General features: G+C 37.9%; 1 protein-coding gene across 4 annotated transcripts in view; it reads left to right on the plus strand.

Annotated features, from left to right (window-relative positions):
• The window catches only part of OLFM3 (olfactomedin 3), a 282,450-nt gene that overhangs the window by 240,409 nt on the left and 16,870 nt on the right, over positions 1–25,171 (plus strand). For 3 of the 4 annotated variants that reach the window (XM_004699223.2, XM_004699222.3, XM_045292156.1), the window contains exons 2-4: positions 2,550–2,696; positions 13,428–13,583; positions 18,120–18,339. In XM_004699223.2, the coding sequence (XP_004699280.1) occupies positions 2,550–2,696; positions 13,428–13,583; positions 18,120–18,339 (523 nt within the window). Of the gene's footprint in view, positions 1–438; positions 460–2,549; positions 2,697–13,427; positions 13,584–18,119; positions 18,340–25,171 lie in introns of those variants that run through there. The other variant, XM_045292155.1, reaches the window with a different exon arrangement.

The following is a 25,171-nucleotide window of genomic DNA, read 5'->3' on the forward strand; positions in this document are numbered from 1 at the left end:
CCCTGGAATCCTGTGATGAAAGTGCTCTCTTGTACAGAGCCGCCTTTGAAGGGGAGGCTGTGGCTGTCCTGTCCCCCACCACTCCCCCCACTGCTTCAACCCAGCAAGGGAGCCCATGTCCAATTGTCCACTGTGTCCCCACACCGAATCAGTGTCTGTTCCAGGCCCCTCCCTGCTTAGCAAATTGATACAAACAGCTGTAAACACCCTCCTCTCACTTAGGGCGACTTTCATGAGTTAGCCAGATACACCATGTGTCTTCAGACCAAATTGCTTTGTGTACAAATAAAATATTTACTTCTTTTCGTAAAAAAACAAACAAACAACAACACAGAGGATGTGCTGGAGCTGAGCTGACTCTACTACATGTCCACACAGGGGAAAGACAGCCAGGCCTTTCGGCCCTATTCCATTAGGTCAATGGACATGGACTGCTCTGGGGAGGAGCCTGATCTTGAGGTAGGCTGCATTTTTTTAGCCTAGGGAGTAGTTGCTGTTACCCACTTGGCTGCTAACCACACATTCAGCAGTTCGAAACCACCAGCCACTCCAAGGGAGAAAGATAAGGATTTCTACACCAATAAAGAGTTACATTCTAGGAAACCCACAGGGAGCAGTTCTGCTGTGCCCTATAGGGTCCTCATGAGTTGAAATCATTGTGGTATCCACATAACTTCTGTTTATACAATGATAAGCATTTGTGCCAAGCTGCCTGAAAAAGTTCTAGACCAAAAAAATGAACACTCACTGCCATTGAGTCTATAGGATGAGGTAGAACTGCCCCTGTGAGTTTCTGAGTTTGCATGAGTAGAAAGCCTCATCTTTCTTTCTCCAAGTGTCATGATGGTTTTGAACTTTGGAACTTGCTGATCACAGTCAAACATCAGGGATGCATATCTGTACAATTTGTATAATACACTTGATATTTGATGTCTCAATGTATAAAAATATATTAAAAATAAAAATCCTGAAGTCCAAGAATTGAGGATGCTAACATGTAATATTCCAAAAAGGGTCAACTTTGAAAAACTTGACTCTCCCTTGACTATAGATAAAATTTATAGTTGCAGCAGAACATTTGCTAGATAACAGTTCAAAAATTATGCTACTCTTACTACTGTGGAGTTAATTGACTCATAACAGCCCGAAAGGACAGAGTAGAATGACCCCATGTGTTTCAGAGACTGTAAATCTTTACAGGACCTGAACGCCTCATTTTTCTCCCGCAGTGCAGCTTGTGGTCAGCAGCCAAATGCGTCACACATTTAGATCTAATTAAGCAAACTTACTTGAGAAATACTCATCCTTAGAAATTAAATGGTAGATGTGATTTTTAGCTTTTATGGAAACATAACTGGTGTGAGCTAATTTAGGCTCTGTCAGATTCGCCGTTGGTATCACTTCATTATAAACTCTCTTTTCTACTCTACCGTGGAGTCAACTTATTGGCTGTGTTGCTCCAGGTTCTAAGTCCAGTTTTCAGGTAACAGTAGGACAGGTAAGAAACATCCAAGACTTCGACTACCTCGGCATAAACTTTGGAATGAGATATAGAATAAAACAAGAAGACAATACACTTTGAATGCCAAAATAATGGTAGGACAATTCTTCAGATCAGGGAGAATTTGACAAAATCTGGGTAAAATTAATGGTTTATGAAGGACAGAATCAAAGTGAAAGAACTAAAATGAGTGCCCTAAAAAGACATGAATTAATGAGGTATGTTTGCAAGACACACATAGAACAGTTTACCTAGAAAGAAGGTGCCCGTAGGAAAGCATAGGCGATAAGACTAGTGTGGCAATTACATAATATCCTGTCATTACCACAACTAGTAAGAAAATAAAGGAGTCAGATTGCAGTGGAATGTGACTGCCACACTGAGCTAGTGTTCTAGGAAGTAGTGTGATATGTGCCCAGTGGTAATTTGGGAAGATCATTTTGGCAGACTAGGCTAAAAGATTCTCTTTAGTCCTTCTGTGGACCTGCATCCTTTGCAAAACAGTGTTGATCTAATTATATTTATCCTCTATCTTCATACAATATCTTTAATGCTTTGTAAGTAATTGGCCCTTCAATACATTTGAAGCTTCTTGAAACCAGGAATTGCTTTAAAATACCATCCATAAATAGTAATCTGAAAAGAAAAACCTACTCATTAATCCCTAGTGTTGACAAGGAACAGCTAATGGATATTTTGCAAAAAGCCTGGTCCTGTGTGGTGGAGCAGTTATATGATGCTTCTACAGTGGTATTAACATGGCAAAATCTGACCAAAAACCATTAGAGAGTTGTGTTAAAAAGCATTAGGAAGTTATGATATGGGACTGTAAAGCATGAAAGAAATATTCTTCTTAGGGATAATGATAAGAAAGTGTAACTAAATGAAACTATGCTGGTATGAATATTGTTTAAACACTCTCTTTGAATGTAAAAGAGTGAAAAGACAAACTATCAGGAAAGATATTTTTGTTTTAAGAGCTATAAATGTATCCAATGGTGATCTTCATCCTGTCACGGTGATCTGTGGTTTGTGTGTTTTTTGTCAGACTCAGATTAGCCCCAAGGAAGGGTGGCAAGTGTACAGTTCAGCACAGGATCCCGATGGACGATGCATTTGCACTGTGGTTGCTCCAGAACAGAACCTTTGTTCTCGTGATGCCAAAAGCAGGCAGCTTCGCCAACTTCTGGAAAAGGTAGCAAATTTTTGTGTGTATTTCTAATGACATTTACCATTTTAAAAGAAACTCCTATAAAAAAAGCATGCATCTCTTTTTGTTTTATTGTTATTCTTGTTGTTTTCTCTTCTCAGCTAAGCTTACTCATTTCCTTCAAAGGGGTGTGCTACTTTTCCTGATATATTAGTCAAGTATAAGATCGTTTTAGGAGTCCTGGTAGTGCAGTGAGTTACATATTGGACTGCTAACTGCAAGGTCAACAGTTTGAATCCACCAGATGCCCCATGAGAAGAAGACAAGGCTTTCTGTTCCTGTAACGATTTTCAACTCAGAACCACAAAGGGCAGCTCTACTCTGTGCTCTACGGTCACTCGGAGTTGGAATAGACTTAGTGGCACTCAATGATATATGATTGCTTTTTATTCCCAACTTCATTCTCTTGAAGACTGTCAAGTATATATCTTAATATCCACTCTTCAAAGGGGAAACTATTTCAATTGTGAAATCTTATCCTAATGCCAGAAAGTCATCCAGAATGCTGAGCCTAACATCTGGCTCTTGGAGCTCATGGTTTTGGATCTCATTAGCAACCTTGCAGTGAAGTTAAAATAATGGCTTGCAATATGCAAGCTATCAAGACAGATAATGAATAATTCCAAGTATTCATCATCATTCTCTAAGTCATTCCTTTGAACATTAAGCTCTTCAATTTAATTCGGTAGCATTCTCTATATGTATTCTACTTAAGCCAGATCCATAACAATCAAATACAGAGTGCCCTTGATTTGTTCTGCTTTACAGATAAAAGTCAGCTCATGAAAGGTTATTTATATTACTTTGGGATTTAAAAAAAAACCCAAAATTCTATGAATGATTTTTTTCAAATATACCCACTCAGAATTGCTGTGTTGAGCTCTAGATATAGTAAGTTAGATACAATGTTTAGATTGATGGAGAAATGCCAGCATACTGATCTAATATCCTATAAAATAGGATAAATTCGATAGTATGTGTTTTTGGAAGCCATCATATTCAATAGTTTACTTCTGTGCAATGTCATTTCTACAAAGCTTTATACATAATCAAGTAGGAAATAATTAAGTAGGAAAATTGTATGAGGAAATTAAGAGAAGCAATTAAAAGACACTCTTCATTTACACAATTTCTAATCTAGACAGTCATAGTAGCTGTCATCCATTGTTACATTACTTGTATGCATTACTTGGAAATCTCGTGACTTTCCAAGGTTTAAGTCGTTTTCCAAGCCTTCATTTCATGTTTCTGATACAGAGATTCATCTGTGTACAGTCCCTTTCCCTTCTGAGATACCATCATCTGTTTGCTCTTTCTTTTTAAGCCTCTTTTTCGGATGAGATCCCATTGTGGTCACTCCTTTGACATCTGTCTCCTAGACAACAGCATGTGTCCTTCCATTAAAATGTGATGACTCCAGCTAATGTGCTCTTAGGAATGAAGTAATTTTCCTTAGTCCTGAGTATTGTTTTCCAATCTGAATTTCCTTTATTGCTATGGGGAAAAACCCAAATGTAGAATTTTGTTACTAGAGAAATTAATTATGTTAGTAATAATATTTAGTCCTTTTCCAGTTTATTAAATTGTGTTTCCCGTCAGATTACTGAATTTCTATCCCACTCATATGCCATACAGAATGACCTTTTCTCCACCTCAGTGATGATTCGTAGACACTCTGGCCTTGTTTTTCACTAGAGTACAGCATGTCCACATGTGTGTATGTGCTGAGTACGCCCACTCACGCGTGTGAACACATCCACAGACATTTCTTCAAAAAATCAATTGTAAATATTCAAATGAATTGTGTATTGTAGAAAAGGGATAATAATCTCTATAGGTCCAAAGTGAAATATATTCCCAAGTGAATGCATTCCAGTGCTCTAATAAAATAAGTTATTAAACTAAGGATGAAGTAAGCCAAAAAATGCAGTTCACTTGAAAGCAACCATGAGAACTACCCTAACCAATGCATAATGTGTTTGAATATTTTGAGGTTAGCATAGCAAAATATATTTCTAAAAACCCATTAGTAAGCTAAAAACCCCAAAAATAAAATGTACTAGCAACATCAAGGCCACCACAAATTAGATTGACCAAATCTCCTGTTAGGCAGGATGAAGCCAACAAGGGAATAGTAAACTGTGTGTGCCAGGTTACAGTGATCCAATGGAAGTAAGAAGCATTGATTTACTGCACTGATCTAAAGGGGGAGGGGGCAGAACATGTGGAGTACACATTCTTTACTTAGGTTGAACAGTCTCTCGCACACCTGTAGAGCTTCACATATAGTCAAGAAAGCAGACAGCAATTGTCCTTGGGTGGTGAAATATGCTGCATTGCTAACTGAAAGCCGACTCTTCAAATCCAGCTAGCAGAATCTTGGATGAAAGACCCTGACAATCCACATCTGAAAAAATCAGCCATTGAAACCACTAAAAAGTTCTACTCTGACCACGTGGGGTTAGCATGAGTCAGAATTAATTCATGGCAACTGGTTAGATGAAAGACAGCAATATGATCTTCAAGTAGTTCATTGGCTATTAACCAAAGGATCGATTAAGTCATATAATACAAAAACTAAATCTGCTGAAGTTAAATGAATTCCAAATCATGGAAAATTCATGTGTTAGAGAGAACATCTATGACATAATTATGTTATTTATAATCATTATGAAAGGCACTACTAGGTGGATTCAAATAGTCAAACATAGGTTACTGATTGAACATAAGTCACTTGTACTACACAGAGACTATAATTACATAATAGTGAATACAATAAATAAGACTATTATCAATAACATAGCTATGTAATGATGAAACACTATTTATAATTATCTACCACTTGCCTGTCAGTTTGACATACTGAAGTGACCTGTATGGTACTGTGATGCTGGATGCTATGCCACTGCTATTTCAAATCCCAGTGGGGTCATCCGAAGTCAATAGATTTCAGCAGAACTTCCAGACTAAGAAAAAACTACCCAAAAGGAATAGGCTCTCTGCGTCTGATGATTTAGATTTCGTGAACCCTCTGGACAGCATCAAAACATTATCCATTACTGAGAACCTCATGAACTGAAGCAAAACATTGTTAGAGATCGTGCCGGAATATGAAGCTCCAGGTCAGAAAGCACTCCAAATATTACTGGAGAGAGTTACCTTCTCAAAGTAGACTCGACCATAATGGCGTGCTAAAGTTTGTAGGAGTAAAAACCTTCAAGACTTTTGCTTGTTGATGGAGCACAAAACAAAATGAAAAGAAGCTGAAAACATCAATTAATGATTGGAACTTGGAATTACAAAGTAAGAATCTAGGAAAGGTGGAAACTTCCAAAAATGAAATGGAACACATAAAGATCATCATTCTAGGCGTTAGTGAGCTGAAATAGACTAATGTCAGAACACCATTTGGTTTACTATTGCCAGAGTGACAGATTGACAGGGACTAGCTTTGCATTCATAATCAAAAGGTACACTTCAAGATTTATTCTGAAGTGCGATGTTTTCTGTGATAGGATTATATCTATTCCTATACAGGGAAATCCATTCAGTACAACTAGTATTCAAATATATGCACCACCAAAAAAGCTAGTGAGGATGAAATTGAAGAATTCTACCACCATCTTCAGTGTGAAATTGATCAACATGCAATCAAATTGATCAACATGCAATCAGTAATTATTGGCATAAGTTAGACTGCAAAAGTTAGAAGCAAAGAAGAAGGAACAGCTGTTGGAAAATAGTCTTTGTGATGGAGTGAAGCCAGTGATTGCAGATACAATTGTATAAGACCGATGATTTGTTCATTGAAAATACCTTTCTCAATAATATAAAAGATGACTATACTAGTGGGATTTTCCACATGGAATACACAAAATCAAATTGACGACATCTGTGGGAAGCCACTATGAAGAAGCTCAAAAGCAGCACCTAAAACTAAGCCAGGGCTTGACTATGGAATAGACCATCCATTTCCCATGTGGAAGTTCAGTTTCAGTCTGAGGAAAATTAACACAAATCTGTGAAAGCCAAAATACCACCTTGAGTATATCCCTCCTGAGTTCAAAAACATCTTAAGGACAGATTTGATTCATTAAACACTACAGAAGACCTGGTGAACTGCTGGAGGACATCAAGAACATCGTACACGAAGAAAGTAAATGGTAATTAAAAAGACAGGAAAGGAAAGTAGAGCAGTGTGTATGTCAGAAGAGACTCTCAAATGTGCTCTTAATGGTAAAGTAGCTAAAGCAAATGGAAGAAATAAGAAGTCAAAAAGTTAAACAAAATTTCAAAGAGCAGCTCAAGGAGACAAAGTAATATAATGAAAGGTTCAAAGCCCCAGAGTTCGACAACTGAAAAAGAAGAGCATTCACAGCATATCTTAAACTGAAAGATCTCAAGAAAAAAGTCGAGCCTCAAGTTACAATATTGAAGCATTCTACAGGCAAAATATTAAATAGTATGGAAATTGTCAAACTAAATGAAAAGAATACACAGAGTATAGTAGGTGCCTCGGCTAATATTTGGGTTGGTTTATACTCGAGTATATATTAACTGTACCAAAAAGACTATACCAAAAATTTCACTACATTATTTCAAGAGATAGCATATGAACTAGAACAAATGGTACTGAAGGAATAAGTCCAAGCTGCACTGAAAGCATTAGCTGAAAACAAAGGGCTGTAGGAATTGGTGGAATATGAATTGAGATGGTTTAACAGGCTGATGTAGCACTAGAAGCACTCATTGTGCCAAGAAATATGGAAGACGGCTTCTTGGCCAACTAACTGGAAGAGATCCATATTTGCACCCATTTTCAAAGAAAGTGACCCAACAGAATGCTCAAATTATAGAATAATATCACATGCAAGTAAACTTTTGCTGAAGATCATCCAAAGATGGTAGCAGCATTACACGACAAGGAGCTGCCAGAGATTCAAGCAAGGTTCAGAAGAGGATCTGGACAAGAGCTATTGCTGATGTCAGATGGATGTTGACTGAAAGCAGAGAATACCAGAAAGATGTTTCCTTGTGTTTTACTGATGATACAAAGGCACTTGACTGTGTGCTTCATGCCAAACTATGGCTAGCCTTGAGAAGAATGAGAATTCTGAATACAACATTGTACTCATGAAGAACCTGTACATGGATCTAGAGGCAGTTGTACCAAGAGAAGAAGGGAATGCTGAATGGTTTAAAATCAGGAGTGACATGGGTTACATCATCTTACCATACTTCTATAGTCTGTATGTTGACAAAACAATTAGAGAAGCTAGATTATATGAAGAAGTATGTGGTTTGGGAACTGTAAGAAGCCTTGTGAACAACCTGCGATATGTAGATGACACAGCCTTGCTGGTTGCAAACAAGAAGGACTTAAAACACTTGCTTATGAAAGTCAAGAACAGCAACCTTCAGTAAGGGTCCAAGTTAATATATAGAAGACAAAAATCCTCACAGCTGGGCCAATAGGCAACATCAGGAGAAACTGAGAAAAGATTGTAGCTGTCAAGGATTTTATCTTGCTGAGATCCATAATCAGTGGTCATGGAAGCAGTAATCAAGAGATGAATAGACACATTGCATTGGGTAAACCTGCTGTACAAGACCTCTTTGAGTGTTGAAAAGCAAAGATGATACTTTGAAGATTAAGGTTCACCTTATTCAAGACTTGATATTTTTCAATTGCCTCATATGCATGTAAAAATTGGACATTGCTGAAGACAAAGCGGGTACATATGCAAATGCGGTGAAGAAAGCTGATTGTGCCAAGCTGTCAAATTACACAGAATCTGGGGTCCCACATGCTGGAAGATAAACAAGGGGCCATCTAACTGAGAAACAACAAAGCCCACATGGAAGAAGAAGCACACCAGCCTATAAGATGACAAGGCGGCGAAAGGGTCAGGTATCAGGCATCAAAGACCAAAAAAAAAAAAAATCATAACATTGTGAATGAGGGGGAGTGCAGAGTAGGGATCCAGGGCCCATATGGGGGAAATTGGACATCGCCTTGCAGGGAGGTGAGGAGCAAATCAGAGTGCAGTGTAGTAACGATGAAATATACAATTTTCCTCTAGTTCTTAAATGCTTCCTCCCCCCACTACTATAATCCCAATTCTACCTTATATATTCGGCTGGACCAGAGGAGGTGCACTGGCACAGATAGGAACTGGAAATACAGAGAACCCAGAACAGATGAACCCCCCAGCACCAGTGGAGAAAGTGGCAATGGCGGGAGGGTGGAGGGAAGGAGAGGGAGAAAGGGGGAACAGAGGACAAAGTCTACATGTGGTCTCCTCCCTGGGGGACAGACACAGAGAAGTGAGTGAGGGAGACGTGGGATGGGGTAAGATATGATAAAATAATAATAAATTATAAATCGGGAGGAGGGGGGAGTGGGGAGGGAGGGGGAAAATGAGCTGACACCAGGGGCTCAAGTGGAAAGTGGGTGTCGTAAGAATGATGAAGTCAACATATGTACTAAAGTGCTAGGCACAGATGACATATGTACAGATTGTGATGAGTTGTATGAGCCCCTAATAAAATGATTATTAATAAGAAAAAAAATTTGGACATTGAACAAGGACGACCAAAGAAGAATCGACACATTTCAACTATGGTTCTGGTTAAGAATACTGAAGATATCATGGGTTGCTAAAAGAAGAACAAAGAAAAGTCTGCCTTTGAAGAAGTAAAGCTAAAATGCTCCTTAGAGGAAAGGATGGTGGGTCTTAATCTCATCTACTTTGGCCATTGTATCAGGAGAAAACAGACCCTGGAAAAGGACCTCATGCTTGGTAAAGGAGTTGGTAATGAAAAAGAGAAAGACACTCGACCTCAGTGGTTCTCAACCTGTGGGGTGCGACCCCTTGAGGGGTCGAACAACCTCTTTACAGGGGTCGCCTAAGACTGTCGGAGAACACATATTTCCGATGGTCTTAGGAACCAAGACACCGCTCCTCTATCCATCTCCTGGCGGGCCCGCCCACATGCAGATGCACCCACATACAAGTACCCGGTGTGAAGACTGTTACCCATGCTACACCATGCTTCAAGACAAAATTTCATTGATTTGTCATTAGAAATCAATATTTCACAATATGTACTTACATATCATTTTTGTGATTAATCACTATGCTTTAATTATGTTCAATTTGCAACAATGAAAATACATCCTACATATCAGATATTTACATGATGATTCATAACAGTAGCAAAATGACAGATATGAAGTAGCAACACAAATAAATGTATGGTTTGGGGTCACCACAACATGAGGAACTGTATGAAAGGGCAGCAGCATTAGGAAGGTTGAGAAGCACCGCTCTGCATGATGGATCATCACAGTGGCTACACCATGAGTTCAAAAGAAGAACAATTCTGAGGATGGCACCCGACCTGGTAGTGCTTCGTTCTGTTGCTCATAGTATCGCTCTAAGTCGGAACGCACTCTATGGCACCTAACAACAATTTAAAATTATAATTAATAATAATGAATTCACATAATTTTATCCCTTGTAGTCATTCCTGAGAGCCAAGGAAATTCCCTAAATTAGTTGAAAAAGAAACAAATGCTTTTGGGGGATAAAATACTATCCAATGCCACGCAAGTCAGTGGATTTTAGATTCGTTTAACTTTGGGTTTAATATTGGAAAAGCTGAGGCCATTTTATTATGCAAAAACTAGATTAAATAAAGAGTTCAAATTTTCCATGAAGGAGGATATCAGACCCTATAGTAAACTTGTTCAAGAGGATCGAGGTTCAAGGGTACAGACAGAAAGAAGAAATTCAGAACAGGACCAGTCATGGCCTGAAGGAGCGCCACAGCAGAGAGGTCTCCTTTGCACGGACTAATGCAGTTCTCCAGTCCGCCGCATCAGCAGGGAATGTGAGGGTAAAACGAGTTCTGTGGGTCTCCATTATCATTAAGACGCTAAACAATTTCAGGCAGAACCCGCAGGAAAAACCAAGGGCAGCCCAGAGCCAAGATTTTTCCCACTAGACAACCCTGTCTCCAGTCATTACCCCAAATGTAGCTCTTAAAAGTATGCATGATTCCGCACTGTAGAAGGTCACAATTGAATCTCAGCAAAATTCCTTTTAGCATAGTTTCCCATGATACAAATAAAATGAAAAGTTCTCTTAGTAGCGTTACTCAGATAAGAAATAAAGCATATAGGGACAAAGAATGAGAAAGCAGCTATTGGAGCTTTATGGAGTATCTTGCCTGTCATTTCTCAGAGTCTGGACAACGCATGGGCACGTGCTAATTTCTAGGAGAAATTAGCCATACAAATGATGCATGTCCCCATTGGTGAATACTCATATTCAAATGTGTAAGACACTTTAAATATATATGTAATTGACTTTTCTCTATCCATGCTTAATTATACATGAAGTTAGAAAATTATTTTGAAAGCATTGCATGTATCCAACATATAGATATCATGCTTTCAATGTGATCTCAGTAATTTTGTGCTGCATGAACATTTAAAAAACAAAGATGAAACTTTCAGAACATAGGAATGATAGTAAAAAATTAAAAAAACATCTTATAGCTATTTGTTAGAAAATAACCTTCCTTAAAATAATAAATTTATAATTACTACTATTAGACACCAAAAGATGTTCAATAAATATAAATCCGTATTCAAAAATATTTATGGAGCACTTACTCTGTGCATGTTTTTGAACAAGGACTTGGAAGTAAAAGATAAATAAGACCCATCTCTAACCTCGTGGAGTTCCTGAAGGGAAAACGTCTTCGTACCCAACCCCAGCACACACACTGCACAATCAGTTTGAATACAAACCGGCTGTAAGTGTCCTGCAAATACAGAATCATTAGGACAAGACTCGCCTAGGGAGACCAAGGAGGGAGATGTGACCTTGTCTGACAATGGAAGTGAAGGGACCCAGGAGGCCATGGCAGAGTTCATGGCCTTTACTGAGTGTCTCAGTTCCGAGGGAAGGGTCAATCAAGGATTCAATAACTGGTTGACCCCATAATCTTTGTGATCTTACTTACTAATGAAATGTCTTTCTGGACAAATTCATATTTTCCTTACTTGTAACTCTGAATTGTTTTTTAGTTAATGTTACATTTTCTTGATTACCTAAATAACACAACCTCATTGTAAAATAATGTAGTTATATAAAAAAATACATGAAATAAAATAAACAACTAAAATCTTATCATGATATTTGGGGATGTGGCTAAGTTTTGATGTATGTATTTATGCATATATAACATATAATTGTGTTGCTTATTGATATAAACATCATATATTTAACAGGCACTCCTTTCTGTAAAATTTATTTCTCTACCTCTCTTCCTACATTTTATTCTACAACATCAATACCAGTATTACGTTTTATATATTCTGCATTAATATGTATCATTTTGTTTTGCTGTGCATATTAATAAATATTTTAAATTTTGTACATTAAGCTTTAACATTACATCCAAAGATTTCGAAAGTGGAATATGAATTCTTCTTACTATATATTCTTTTAATCCTATACCTTTCTCCATACACTTTATTCATATATGCTATTTTCTTTTATACACCCTATGGAGAGAGGCACACACATTGTATGTTGGTATTTTATTTACAATAAAAAGGTTTTATTATATATAAATTTATTATAATAAAAATTATAGAAAGGGTTTATATTCTGTTGTGCTCACTTTACACCAGTTTATGGAAAACCCTTTATGAAGCAAGCTGAAGAGCAAGCTGTTATTTGCAAATTTTAATAGGCATGAGAACTCTAGAGCATTTCGTTAGAAAGTGGAGGGGTTCTGATTCAATTATTCTCAGGCAAGGGTGGGATTTTGCATTTTTGACAAGCTCTCAGGTTGATGCCCAGTTGTTCTGTTGACCACACTTTTGGTATTCATAGCAGGGATCCACCTTACTCTTTGTCATGGTTTATTGACATTTCATTTTTCAATTTATGCGACATCCTCTTACTGCGAGTCTTCACTTTGTTTCCAGGACTTTCATGCCACACAAATTGACTAAGTTTTCTTTATTGTCATGCCTACATGCTTTAAAACTCATCCATGACTATTGGCTACCTCTTAACAGCACAGGGAGCAATGGTACAAAAATGCTGCTATCAGCATAACATATGTACTTTGCATCCAACAGAATTGTCATTTGTTAGGTCCCTTAAACAGTGTAGTCCTTGATGTCAATGTTCCACCACTGCCATCACTGCTCTCAGTGTCATGCCAGGGACTTCTCTAGACCGATCATGAAGTAACTGCCCTGGAATCGGTGCTTCTGGTTCTGGTGGTACCTCGTTACCATCCACCATTGCGAAGCATTAAAAAGCTTTAAAAAGTCAAAGTTAGTACTTACAGAAACTATTTTGACAAATTGGTCATTCTAAGCTTGTAAGATCTTATTTTCATAAATTTTTAAAATTAATTTTATGATATATTTAATTCTTATTTATATTCAGTTATTTCTAATACTGGATAACCCTTTCTGTCATTTATTGTCTAGTACAATTTCCTACTGCTAAGATTATGAATGCCCATAGTGAAGAATTTTCCTTAAAATGTGTAATCAGGACAGACAGTTATGAATTTAGCATTTTTTGGATTTTTATGTGAATGGCTTTTCTGCTCTTCAGAAGTAATGGCATATAATGGTAAACTGACAATAATGTACAGCCAGTGTTTTTTGTTTAACAGGTCCAGAACATGTCCCAGTCTATTGAAGTTTTAAACTTGAGAACACAGAGAGATTTTCAGTATGTTTTAAAAATGGAAACCCAAATGAAAGGGCTGAAGGCCAAGTTTCGGCAGATTGAAGATGATCGGAAGACACTAATGACCAAGCATTTTCAAGTAGGTTTGACTTCTGCAATCTTGTCAATCCAAATGAGGCCCTGTTACAATGGAGAGTCAGCATGGCACTCAGCTAGAAATAAGTGTGTGCTGCCCTGTTCATGCAAGGTCACAGACTCACTGGGGATGCCAATCATCTATCCACTGAAACTGACCGCTAGCTGGTAGGAGTGCATAGAGGACTTGCTATAAATGGATCCCCATCCTGCAAGAGCAAGGTGGAAGTTTGTGTAGGCTCTTCCAAGCGAACATCCAAGGGAAATCAATAATTTAGTCATTAAAGTTTTTCTGATGATTTTACATCTTGGTGATATAAGGAGAAATATAGAAGTCATAAGTCATTAAAATGTGCAATAACACCACTAATACCAACATGTAAATACAGGGCTGTTTCACAATTTCATATTAAAAATTCTGTTTTTAGAATTAGATTTTAAGCAGTCTGAAAACAATGAAAATAGGTAAATATTACTATTAACATATTATGTGGACTTTCGTTAATTATGCATGACATTGTCAAGGATGGAAAAAAAATGCCCCTTAAATGTCATTTGAACCTTGATGAAAAAGAAAAAAATCTGCCTTGCAAAGGCATAGAACTTTATACTTTATAAATCATGCTGCGGCTGGCCACTTAATGCCCTCTGCTTTCTGTGCCAATTAGGAAGCAAAATTCACTGTTGATGGTGGGAAGGGGCCCTGAGTTCCAGCATTTGGTCATGGATTATAATGTACAGTAAGGAAGGAACTGTGCAAAGCATCTGTGTATAGAACATTTTAAACTCATTTTTTTAGGTTAGTCATTATGTACTAAGCGCATACATGAACACAGGGCAGTGTTAGGCCATCAGCTACACAATATCTTTTCTCTCAAAGACACAAATAGACATGTGAAGTTGATATTAAATACAAGCATAGACATTACCTTAGACGACAAGGAGGCTCTGGGATGTACAAGCATTTAGCCTACTTGATTACTAACAGACAATTTGGTGACTTGTGTCCAAGGAGAGGTGCCTCAGCAGAAAGGCCTGGTGGTCTCCTTACCAAACATCAGCTATTGAAAACCTATGGAAGCATGGTGCTGCTCTGACACACGTGGGATCTTCTTGATTTGATCAGAATTGACTTCCTATCAGGTGTTTTTTGAGCATACAGACACACATGAAAAGAAGAATTAATTTTATCTAGAGAAAGTATGGGGATAGATTACAAGATTGGACAATATTCAAGAAAGCAGTTTTGTATTCGTGCCCCCCCCCGCTGAAAAAAAACCTGACAAACAAACACTATTTTATAAACATTTGAGAAGAGGGTTAGGATAAATATTTTAGGACCATGTGGGTTCAATGCTGAAGACATCAAAGACATAGAATGTGGAAGCGAGCCCTTTGGGCGACTGGAACGCATTTCCAGGAGGATGAGGTGCTGGGGCAGTGAGGGAGACTGCTGAGAGTGTCTGCGCAGCAACCTGTAAGTCCACCAAGCCCAGCTGGGTGCTGCAATAAGTACAATGTGAAGCAGAGGACAGCTTGCGAGGTCAGTGCAGGCAAGGCTGAGAACACAGGATGAAGCATGTACACCTATGAAAACTCTTGAGAAGAACCAGAAATACAAGGGAAACAAAGCCAGGTGGAGTGAGAACCAAGAAAGTAACGTGCCAGTTACATACCTTTCCCTAGCAGCAGTCAGGCTCCCAATAGGAAAACTTATTTTCAGTATCACCATGTGAAACAATTTTTTGGATTTACCTAGTACATAAAATCTAAGCTAGGAAAGTAAATTCTGAAACTATATTTCAAAACCCAGATAATAATACAAGTAGCTAATTTTTTATGTATTTATACATAGCTCAGTCCACTTCTGATCATTTTATATATACTTACTAAATTATTAAACAATAATCAAAGGTAGTACTATTTTTACTCCAATACAGCATCAGGAAAAAGAGACTGATGGACAAAGAGTTTGTCATTACTAACCATCATATATAAGCTAATATGTGACACAGCCAAAACTGAAACCTAGAAATTTCATCTCCATAGTTACCATCCATAATCCCAGTGTGGCACTCTCTCCAAGTAGACTTTAACTCTATGAATTAAATATATAATATGATATATATAATAGCTTGATTATTTTCAAATAATCATAAAAAATGACCTCTCTTTTTATGTTATGTCATGTATATACACATATATGCACAAATATGTATATAACTAATTATATAATAAATATCTGTTGAATTCATTATTCCTGAAATCCCACCATGAATTAGATTTTGTGCTAGATACTTGGTCTATTTAAGAAGAAGAAATGGAACATCAAAAAATAACCTTGGTGTTGAGAAATACTTTTATATCCAAAGAAAATCCTCCTCTGGTTCACAGTTTTTATTTCATCAACACCATAAAGCAGGTTTTGTTTTCGATGCCTTTTAAAAGCTTTGTCATCCTTACATAAAGTGATCCATGTTGTGCAAGTTATTACAAGTCTACCTTATTAAATCAAGTCACATACTAGAAAATGAAATTATAAAGGGAAGTAGCAAGCAAGATCTGTGCCATCCTACATTAACCTTTTAAGTACTTTATATGTGCCCTGGCTGAACTTTCCAGCAACTTTCTAGCAAGTTGCCAGAATTTCAAGAATGATCACCAATTATTAAATTGCAAACTTTTTAAAAGATTCATTCCAGGGAGGAAAGAAACACCCAAATTTGATGTCCGGTTGCTCTTTTTTTTTAATGTACCCACAACAAACATAAAACAAACAGTTTTGATGGAATAGATTCTGACTCATGTGAGGGGACAAGTTTCAGAGTAGAGCTGCAACTCCTATCTGGGGTGGTCAATAGCCATGAACTTTCCACAGCAGAATGCCAAGACTTTGTTCCAAGGTGTCTCTGGTAGATAGCAAACTGCTGTTAATTGGTTGCTTACCCATTTATGCTACCCAGACTCTACCATACATCCTTAAGAGGGCATATGATCTTTCATTGTGACAGTTGTTGCAATATGCAGCAAATGGTATCAGCTGAACGATTCTCAGTGTCGTCTTAATGAAGCAACCCTGTTTTCTTTAAGGAGGCCATAAAATGCTCAGCCTAATAAGTTTGTTTCAAATTGAGCCACCAAAATGAGAGAGGTTCTGCAATTCTGCCTTTTGAGGGTGATAATTACAAGTATTTCTCATTTTTAAGACTCTTCGCTCTTCTACTCACCATGCACTCTCCAAGATTTCTGAATTTACAGAGCAGTGACAACTTCCCCATTAAGAAACATATGCCCATAAATCAAGGCAGCAATGGGAGTTCTTGGTGTTTTAATGCATTTACAGTAATAACATTTCGTAAATGTAATTTAAAAATGCAATTTTCAGCTCCTTAAATTAGTTAGTGTACAGCATGGCTTCTGACAGTATCTACGGGTTATTCTCAAATGATTATAATAGTGACAGTTCTTTCCACAAATTATATTACCTATAACAAATTCACAAGGGAATCAAACTTATGAAATACTTGTGTTGACCCTACGATTTCAGTATGTCTGAACACTGCTGATGAGACTGCAGGTGTGACTCAGTCCTGGAGTGGGTAAGACTAGGGACGCGGCTTTGGCATAAGCTTCTCACGCTCTTGAAAAAGCATTGCTTCAGTTTCACCCACCTCTGTGCAAGTGGCTTTTCAGTTACATAAACAATGAGCATGTTGGTCCCTGAGAGTGTTCATTTACAATACGAGTAAACAACTCCACCTGACTTTGACCTCTAAATGGTCTCTGCTAAGGAAAAGAAAGTCAGAATGTGGAGAATAATTCAAAATGGTAAACAGGAGCATATAGTTCTTTGCCCTCTGGGAGGCTTTGCATGATTTATTATACCTGGCTATAATAAATTTATTATAACTGGCTTACCTTCCTAATGATGTTGTGCTAAAATGGAATTAAAGAGAGCTCGGAATACCTGAGCAAGTGTATAACAAAATGCTAGAGTAGAAGAGTTGATGATTGCAAACACATTCTGTTAGAGAGAAGCTGACCTAGGATCCGTAATTTCTGGTAAGGACCCCCTCTAACAGGAATAATAAGCAGGGAAGTAATTAGACTTAGCTAAACAGACATATTTGACCTGTATCCATTAACTTCATTCAAATTCCATTCATAGAAGATGGACAGTGCTTAAGTCTCCTATATTGTTCACATTATAAGATAATACCAGTGAGTGAGATAACACAAAAAAACTTTAATTGACACCAACTAGAAGTTATTCTAATTATGATAAGGATCAGTTTGTTTTACAGAAACGTGTTCAACCATTTAAAGGGAAGTCCTTGTATTGAAAAGCTGAGATGAGTGGATTTATCACAAACGATGGGTGTGGCTGCTTGCATTTTTACAAAATACATAATTTCAAACACAAATCCATGCGGAATATGGAAACTATTTTAATCCTCTTCTTTAAGCACCATATTTAAAAGAATGTAGCTGCTTGGTTTGTTGTAAGTGACCCTCGGGGACTATTGGCTCCTTTTCCCAGGAACTGAAAGAGAAGATGGACGAGCTCCTGCCCTTGATCCCCGTGCTGGAACAGTACAAAACCGACGCCAAGCTAATCACCCACTTCAAGGAGGAGATTCGGAATCTGTCAGCTGTGCTCACTGGGATTCAGGAGGAAATTGGTGCCTACGATTACGAGGAGCTGCATCAAAGGGTGCTGAGCTTAGAAACCAGACTTCGTGATTGCATGAAAAAGCTAAGTAAGTAAAACAGTCTCATTTGTTTTTCTCAGTTGTCTTCTTACAGAGTTTCAATGAAAACTGCATGCTAATGATTTTTTAAACAGTCATAAAGTACTTTATTGTAGGGAAACTGCTTTTTTCTAAGTGGAAAGGATTTCTGAATTATTTTATTATTTGATGAACTGATTGCTGATTTCAGAACACCATGTTACCGTTTGCAGAGTTGAAATAAATAATCTGGCACAAACAGCTACACTAATGGAAATAAATTTTGTCAAACATACATCGTCCATGCTACTCAGCCATTGTTTGTCTAGGAAAGAGGGGTGGGAACTTTGATAGCAGGGAAAGCCAGGGGAAATCACCCTGGGACCAAAAGTGAAGCAATGACTAAGGCCAAGCCAAACTGCTACTGCCCTGTGCAAAGTCACCATCAGCTCTTCCGATAGCCAACCACCGGTTGGTTGCCACCAAACTGATTTCAACTCATGGCAACACTGAGTGTATCAGACAGACAGGGAGACTAGAGGAACAGAGAGGAAAGTTACTCTAACAGATTTGCCCACTCTGCAAAGGCCAAGCACATTACTGTAGGTCTTGCCTTCTGAAAGGTTTAGTTCAAGCTGATCTAAGTTGACACACTGTTCGACTGCATCTTGAGATAATTCCTCAATCGAGGTCATCGTGGCACAAGTTTGCAACTTAAATACAAAATAACACTGAGTTTCTCTTAAAGGTGATTTAAAAATATGGAAATAGATACTGGTGATGGTGGCATGCATGGTGAATATAATTAACAACAGTGGATTGTAGAGATAATAAGGATTGGAGTGAAAAATGAATTTTTTAATTTATATACAATGGGGCTCCAAAAGGCTCATGAGGAAATGGAATTAAAAGACAATGGAACATTTTTGAAAACAGTTTGAAGTCCCTTCGTGTGTGTGCATACACATACATGTGTGTTTAAACATACACACATACACATCAAACGTACTGCCATCGAATTGATTTTGACCCATAATAACCCTATAGGACAGTATAGAATTACCCTTGTGATTTTGAGACACTAAATCTTTATGGGAGTAATAAGTCCCATCTTGGTCTTCCACAGCAGTTGGTGATTTTGAACTGCTAACCTAGCAGATCACAGACCAACACACAACCCCTTTGCCACCAGGGCTCCTATACCTATGCATACATATACATATATAATTACCTCTAACAGCTGGAAACTATACATCATTAAAAACTTGATAGAGAAGAAAACTAATGTTTTCCTCCAGTTGAAAAATAGTAAAATTACACCCTTTTAAAGGTAGATATTTTGTGAAATTCAGAAAAACAAAGCAGCCCTCTTGAGTTCTGGCTCTCAGTTTCACTGTATGAGTAACTATAGATACATGTATATCTATATATGTCTGTCTGTCTGCCTGCCTATCTATTTGTCAATCCCTTTTACCACACACACAAATGATGTTTATGAATTGAATCAGGATTGATGTAATTCAGGGATAGGACTTTACTTGTCGACATGACATGATGTGATAAGAAGGGCAATTCAATAATCATAGAAACCATTTTCTCTAAGTAAAGAAAATGTATGTCATCTGTAGTAGACATTTTTGAAAGAGGAATCTAAGATAATCATTCATTTCTAGTGAATAAATCTTTAATAAATAAATGTAAGTTGTAAAGTGACATTAGAAAGAAATTTTAAAAGCAATATGGAGGTTATTTATTTTACAAATGCAAGTGATAAAACAGGGCTAAATACAAAAATGCCACATCCATTTATCACCGATTCAAAACAATGTGGGGAACCATCACATCAGGAGCCCCACTGCAGGCACTTGCAGAATTTCCCAGAGAACTAAACAAAATCAATAAGAAAAAAAAATGTCATAAAGCTTAAGGCCAAACACATGTAGAGGAATTTCATTCCTCATTAAATAAGATCCACACTTTTTTCATCTCTAGTTGTTATCCCAGACTCAGAAAACCCCAAGGGAGGTAAACTCTCAGCATACCTTAAACTGAAAGAACTCAAGAAATAATTCAAGCCTCAAGTTGTAGATTGAAAGATTCTTTGGGCAACATATTGAATTGTGCAAGAAGCAACAAAAGAAGATGGAAAGAATACAGAGATTAACTGTGCCAAAAGTAGTCTATATGCAATTATTTCCAGAGGTAACAACAACAAATGATGGTACAGAAGGAAGAAGTCTAGGCTACACTGAAAGCATTGGCCAAAAACAAGGCTCTAGGAATTCATGGAAAAGCAAATGAAATATTTCAACAAGCTGATGAAGCACGCACTCATCTATGAGAGGAAAATAGATGACAGCTACTTGGTCAACTGACTGGAAGAGATGCATGTTTGTACCCATTCCGAAGAACAGTGAGGCAGCAGGATGCTCAAATTATAGACAAATATTATTGATATTATTGATGCAAGTACAATTTTACTGAAGACAATATAGCAATTGTAGCAGTATACAGGCAGGTCTCTGTTAGAGGTTCAGGCCAGATTCAGAAGAGGACATGGGACAAGGGATATCATTGCTGATGCCTGTGGATCTTGGATGAAAACAGAGAGTACCAGAAAGAGGTTCCTTTGTGTGGTATTGCCTATGCAAAGGCATTCAACTGTGTGGATCATAGCAAACTATGGATATCCTTGAGAAGAATGGGAATTCCAGATCACTTGATTGTGCTCCTGCAGAGCCTGTATGTGAGTCAGAAGCAGTTCTAGGAATAGAACAAAGGAATATTTCATGGTTTACAACCAGGAAAGGTGTGTGCCATTGTGAAATCCTCTCACCACATTCATTTAGTCTGTATGGTAAGCAGATAATTAGAGAAACTAGATTATATGAAGAAGAATGTGGGGTCAGGACTAGAGGAAGGCTTGTTAACAACTTGTAATATGCAAATGAAACAACCTTGCTTGCTGAAAGTAAGGAGGACTTGAAGCACGTGCTGATGATGATCAAGGATAGTAGCCTTCACCATGGATTGCAACTCAATGTAAGGAAGATTAAAATCCTCACAACAGGATCAATAGAAAATACTATGACAAATGGAGAAAAGATTGACATTATAAAGGATTTTTTATCCATAGTCACTGCTCCTAAAAACAGCATTCTAATGTTCAAATGATGCATTGCATTTGGTAAATTGAGCGCAGGGCCTCTTTAAAGTCCTGAAAAGCAAGAAGGTTACTTTGAGGTCTAGAGCATGCTTGAACCAAGTCATGATATTTTCAATTGCTTCATATGCATGTGAAATTTGGACATTGCATAAGGGAGACCAAAGATCAAATGCATTTGAATTGTGGTGCTGACAAAGAATAGTCCAAGTACCACGGACTGCCAAAAGGACAAACAGATATGTCTTGGAAGAAGAGCTAAAATGCTCCTTGGAGACATGGATGATGAGACATGGTCTAATGGACTTTGCACGTGCTGTCAGGGAATACCAGGGCCTGGAGGACATCAGGCTTAGTAAAATAGAGGGGCAGCGAAAAAGAGGCAGGCCCTCCATACAATGCACTGACACTGGTCTCCACCTCCGCACAATTGTGAGGATGACGCAGGGCTCAGTGGTGTTTCAGTTGTGTACAGGGTTGCTATGAGGGAGAACAGAGTTGAAGCCACATACCACATCCCACAGTTGTTATCCTAAGACTCACCTCTAGATTCCGTGCCTCCAGTTCCTGGGCCTCTCCCATCCATTGGCCCTCCTTCTACAGCAACAACAACAGCAAAGTCCCTACTAAGTCAGGACAGGTAGGAAGATGGCCCCAGCCAGTAAAGGCATTAAGTCTTAATTTGTAGCTGTTATAGTTTTGGGAATTAGCACTTGAAAAGCACATAGGATTTTTATCAATTTAACTGTGAATTTTATTTCAATATATATATATATATTGGCTTTATTTAGCTGGCAATAGTTTCCACGGTTACTAGGTTGTATCCCCCTCTCATATCTTTCGTAGCCCCGCACTTTTTGATTCTTGCCTAATCCACAGATACCACATAATTGCTCCCACGTGCCTTCTTCCGATATGGAAAACATATCGGGACAAACATCTAAGTGAATACAATGCATTATTTTCTTTCTTACTGAATCATGAGTAGGGATGGATTTAGGTCTTCTAGTAATGATCCACAACATATCAACTGCATTAATTAATACATTAATTTTTGTCTTGATGAAGCAAAAGCTTAAAGGACAGTAGTGAACAAAAATACCGAAGGGCAATAAAACCGGCATCTAACTTGCGTAGGTGATGATATGGTTGCTGTTGGAGTTTCACGGTGTGACTGCTGCTGCTGTTAGCTGCTACACAGTCGCTCCTGAGAATATAAACTGTAAATAGTTCTCTCTCACGTGTTGTAACCTCGCTCCTTCATTATCAGCAGCCCTCCCTTAACTGTTTACTTATTCCAGCAGTCAAGGTCACAACAAATCTTAATTCGTCGATCAATTTTGACCTACAAAATCGATACTTTTCTCTATCATATGATATTTATGCTAATCAATTAAAACTGCTTACTAAGCATCTTCTGAGTAGACTGAATATTTAGCAACTGGGCACATCCCTCCAATACTGTGTGGAAAACATGTGAATATATGCAGTCCTAATAAAATGACACATAAATCTACATGGTCCATGAAGTAATAAATAAATGAATTGCAATATTTACATTTTTTAAAAATCACTATTCCAATTTGAAAGAAAATTACTGATAAGATTGTACGGTTGCAGAAGAAATCAAATAAGTAATTTTGAGTATGATACTAGGAAACCATGTGATTAACATTTTACAAAATCTTCCTTCCTGGGAATTGGTATATCTTGCACCAAATATCCTTAAGAACACTTTAAACCGCATGCTTAATATTATTACATAAATGAGTACCCTCATGTCAGCATATTATGGGTTCATGTAAGAAAACAGATGTCAATGGACATCAGGACCACTGCTAGGAACCTGTGGCTGTTGGGCTGCTTCTCATGCATGGAGACTACGGTGGTTACTTGACTGGGAGGTATGGTTAGGGAAGCAGTTTGCGAGGCCTTTTCTGTGGCACCTCTGCATGCATCCAAACAGCCAGCCTGAGCAGCATGAAGAAACCAACACGGATATTCCCCGCGTATGCGATGCAGTAACAGATGGGAAGACTCATCGACAGAATCTTCGCTGTGCACAGAAACCTTTCAAAATGCACGGCCGATTAGTAGAGGGTAGAAATGGATTACGAAGAGACAGAATGAAATTTCAATAATGATGAATTTATTTTCATTTCCCTCATCAGTGGATTTACTTGTAGGTAAAATGTCACGGAGTACATCATAGGAATCTGAAGATACCAAAAAGCAATCGAGTCTCATTGCCTGCAAGACCGGTTAACTTACAAATAGTAAAGAAGGTGCTGAGAGCACAACAAGTCATTGAGCCCCATAGAGAACCTTTCAGTTTATTTCTACTATAGATTGGAAAAATGCTTCCACGCAGTGCACCCTGGTGGCCTGCATGAGATTCCATACTGCTTCCTATAGACTTCATTCCCACTATGAAAGACTAAATAGAATCAAGTCTCCTGCGTTTAATCATATCACATCACATTCCTATACCTGCAGCATATAATTGTGTGCATGTGAAAATTACACTAAAAATGCATAGTTAAAACTCTCACATATCCCTTGAGATCACCAATATATATTTAATGTAAATTAGAATCAGGCTTTCCACCTTTCTCCCCTCCTTCCCTAATCCCTACTCAGTATTTCTTTTGGGAGATTTTTTTGTGTGCCATCCAGTGAATCATAAGACTCATCTTTCTATTAAGCCAAATGATTTTGAGGTTTGGCATTTAAGCAAGTTATTAATAGCATTTAGAAACTTGGTCTAACAGTGAGAACTGGTCTTACTGTCTTTATCATGTGCATACTGAATTAGTTTGTAAAAGGCAAAATAAATAGTCTATGTGGTAATCATCTTATTTACAGAGTCAACATATTTATTGACTGCCTGCTATGTATGGGAACTTTGCTAGGTACTTGGAGTTACAGAGATGAATAAGACGTAGGCTTTCTGCACAAAGGTAGCATTTTAGTGGGAACAAGAAGCACATGAGGAGATAGAATACTATGCAGTGCATGCTGTAGTGAATGCTCCTTAGAAGTGAGGAGGGACCAGTTCCTGAAGAAAGACATCGTGTTTCATAAAGCAGAGGGTCAACATTATAAGAAGACCTTCAATGAAATGCATTGACACAGAGGCTGCAAAGTAGGAATGATGACGTAAGAGCAGGCAGTACTTTGTTCTGTTGTATATTGGGTTGCTATGAGTTAGCAGTTATTCGATGGCTTAACAACTACTTGGCTGGCATTGTAGGCAACTATTTCAGAAGTGTTACTTTTAAGCTTTGCAACAATTCGGGACACAGATGTTTCCAGCTATTTATTGAGAATCAATACTCAGAAGTTAATTTACTCAAGGTACATGTTAGTGTCCGAATTCAAATATTTGTAACTAAATTCATCTGAGTTCAAAGACTGAGCTCTTCACCTCGAGTCTGATGCCTTTCACGAGTTACCTACAACAACAGAGAAGTGCCCCAGATGTATCAATGTGCTTAACTCAGAGAAAAAAAATGTATCAATGTGCTTAACTCAGAGAAAAAAAACCGTGGCACCCGCAATGAAGGCAGAACCAGTTACTTTTGATTATTTAAGGTTTATATACCAGAAACCAATCTTTGCAGACTTTTTCCTTATTGCTCATGTAAGTGGTTGAATTTTCTGGCACGTATACCTCAACCCTCTATTTGCTATCTCATG

Source organism: Echinops telfairi, unplaced genomic scaffold, assembly GCF_000313985.2.
Source record: "Echinops telfairi isolate 266 unplaced genomic scaffold, ASM31398v2 ScPeMD7_443;HRSCAF=831, whole genome shotgun sequence".
Classification (NCBI taxonomy): domain Eukaryota; kingdom Metazoa; phylum Chordata; class Mammalia; order Afrosoricida; family Tenrecidae; genus Echinops; species Echinops telfairi.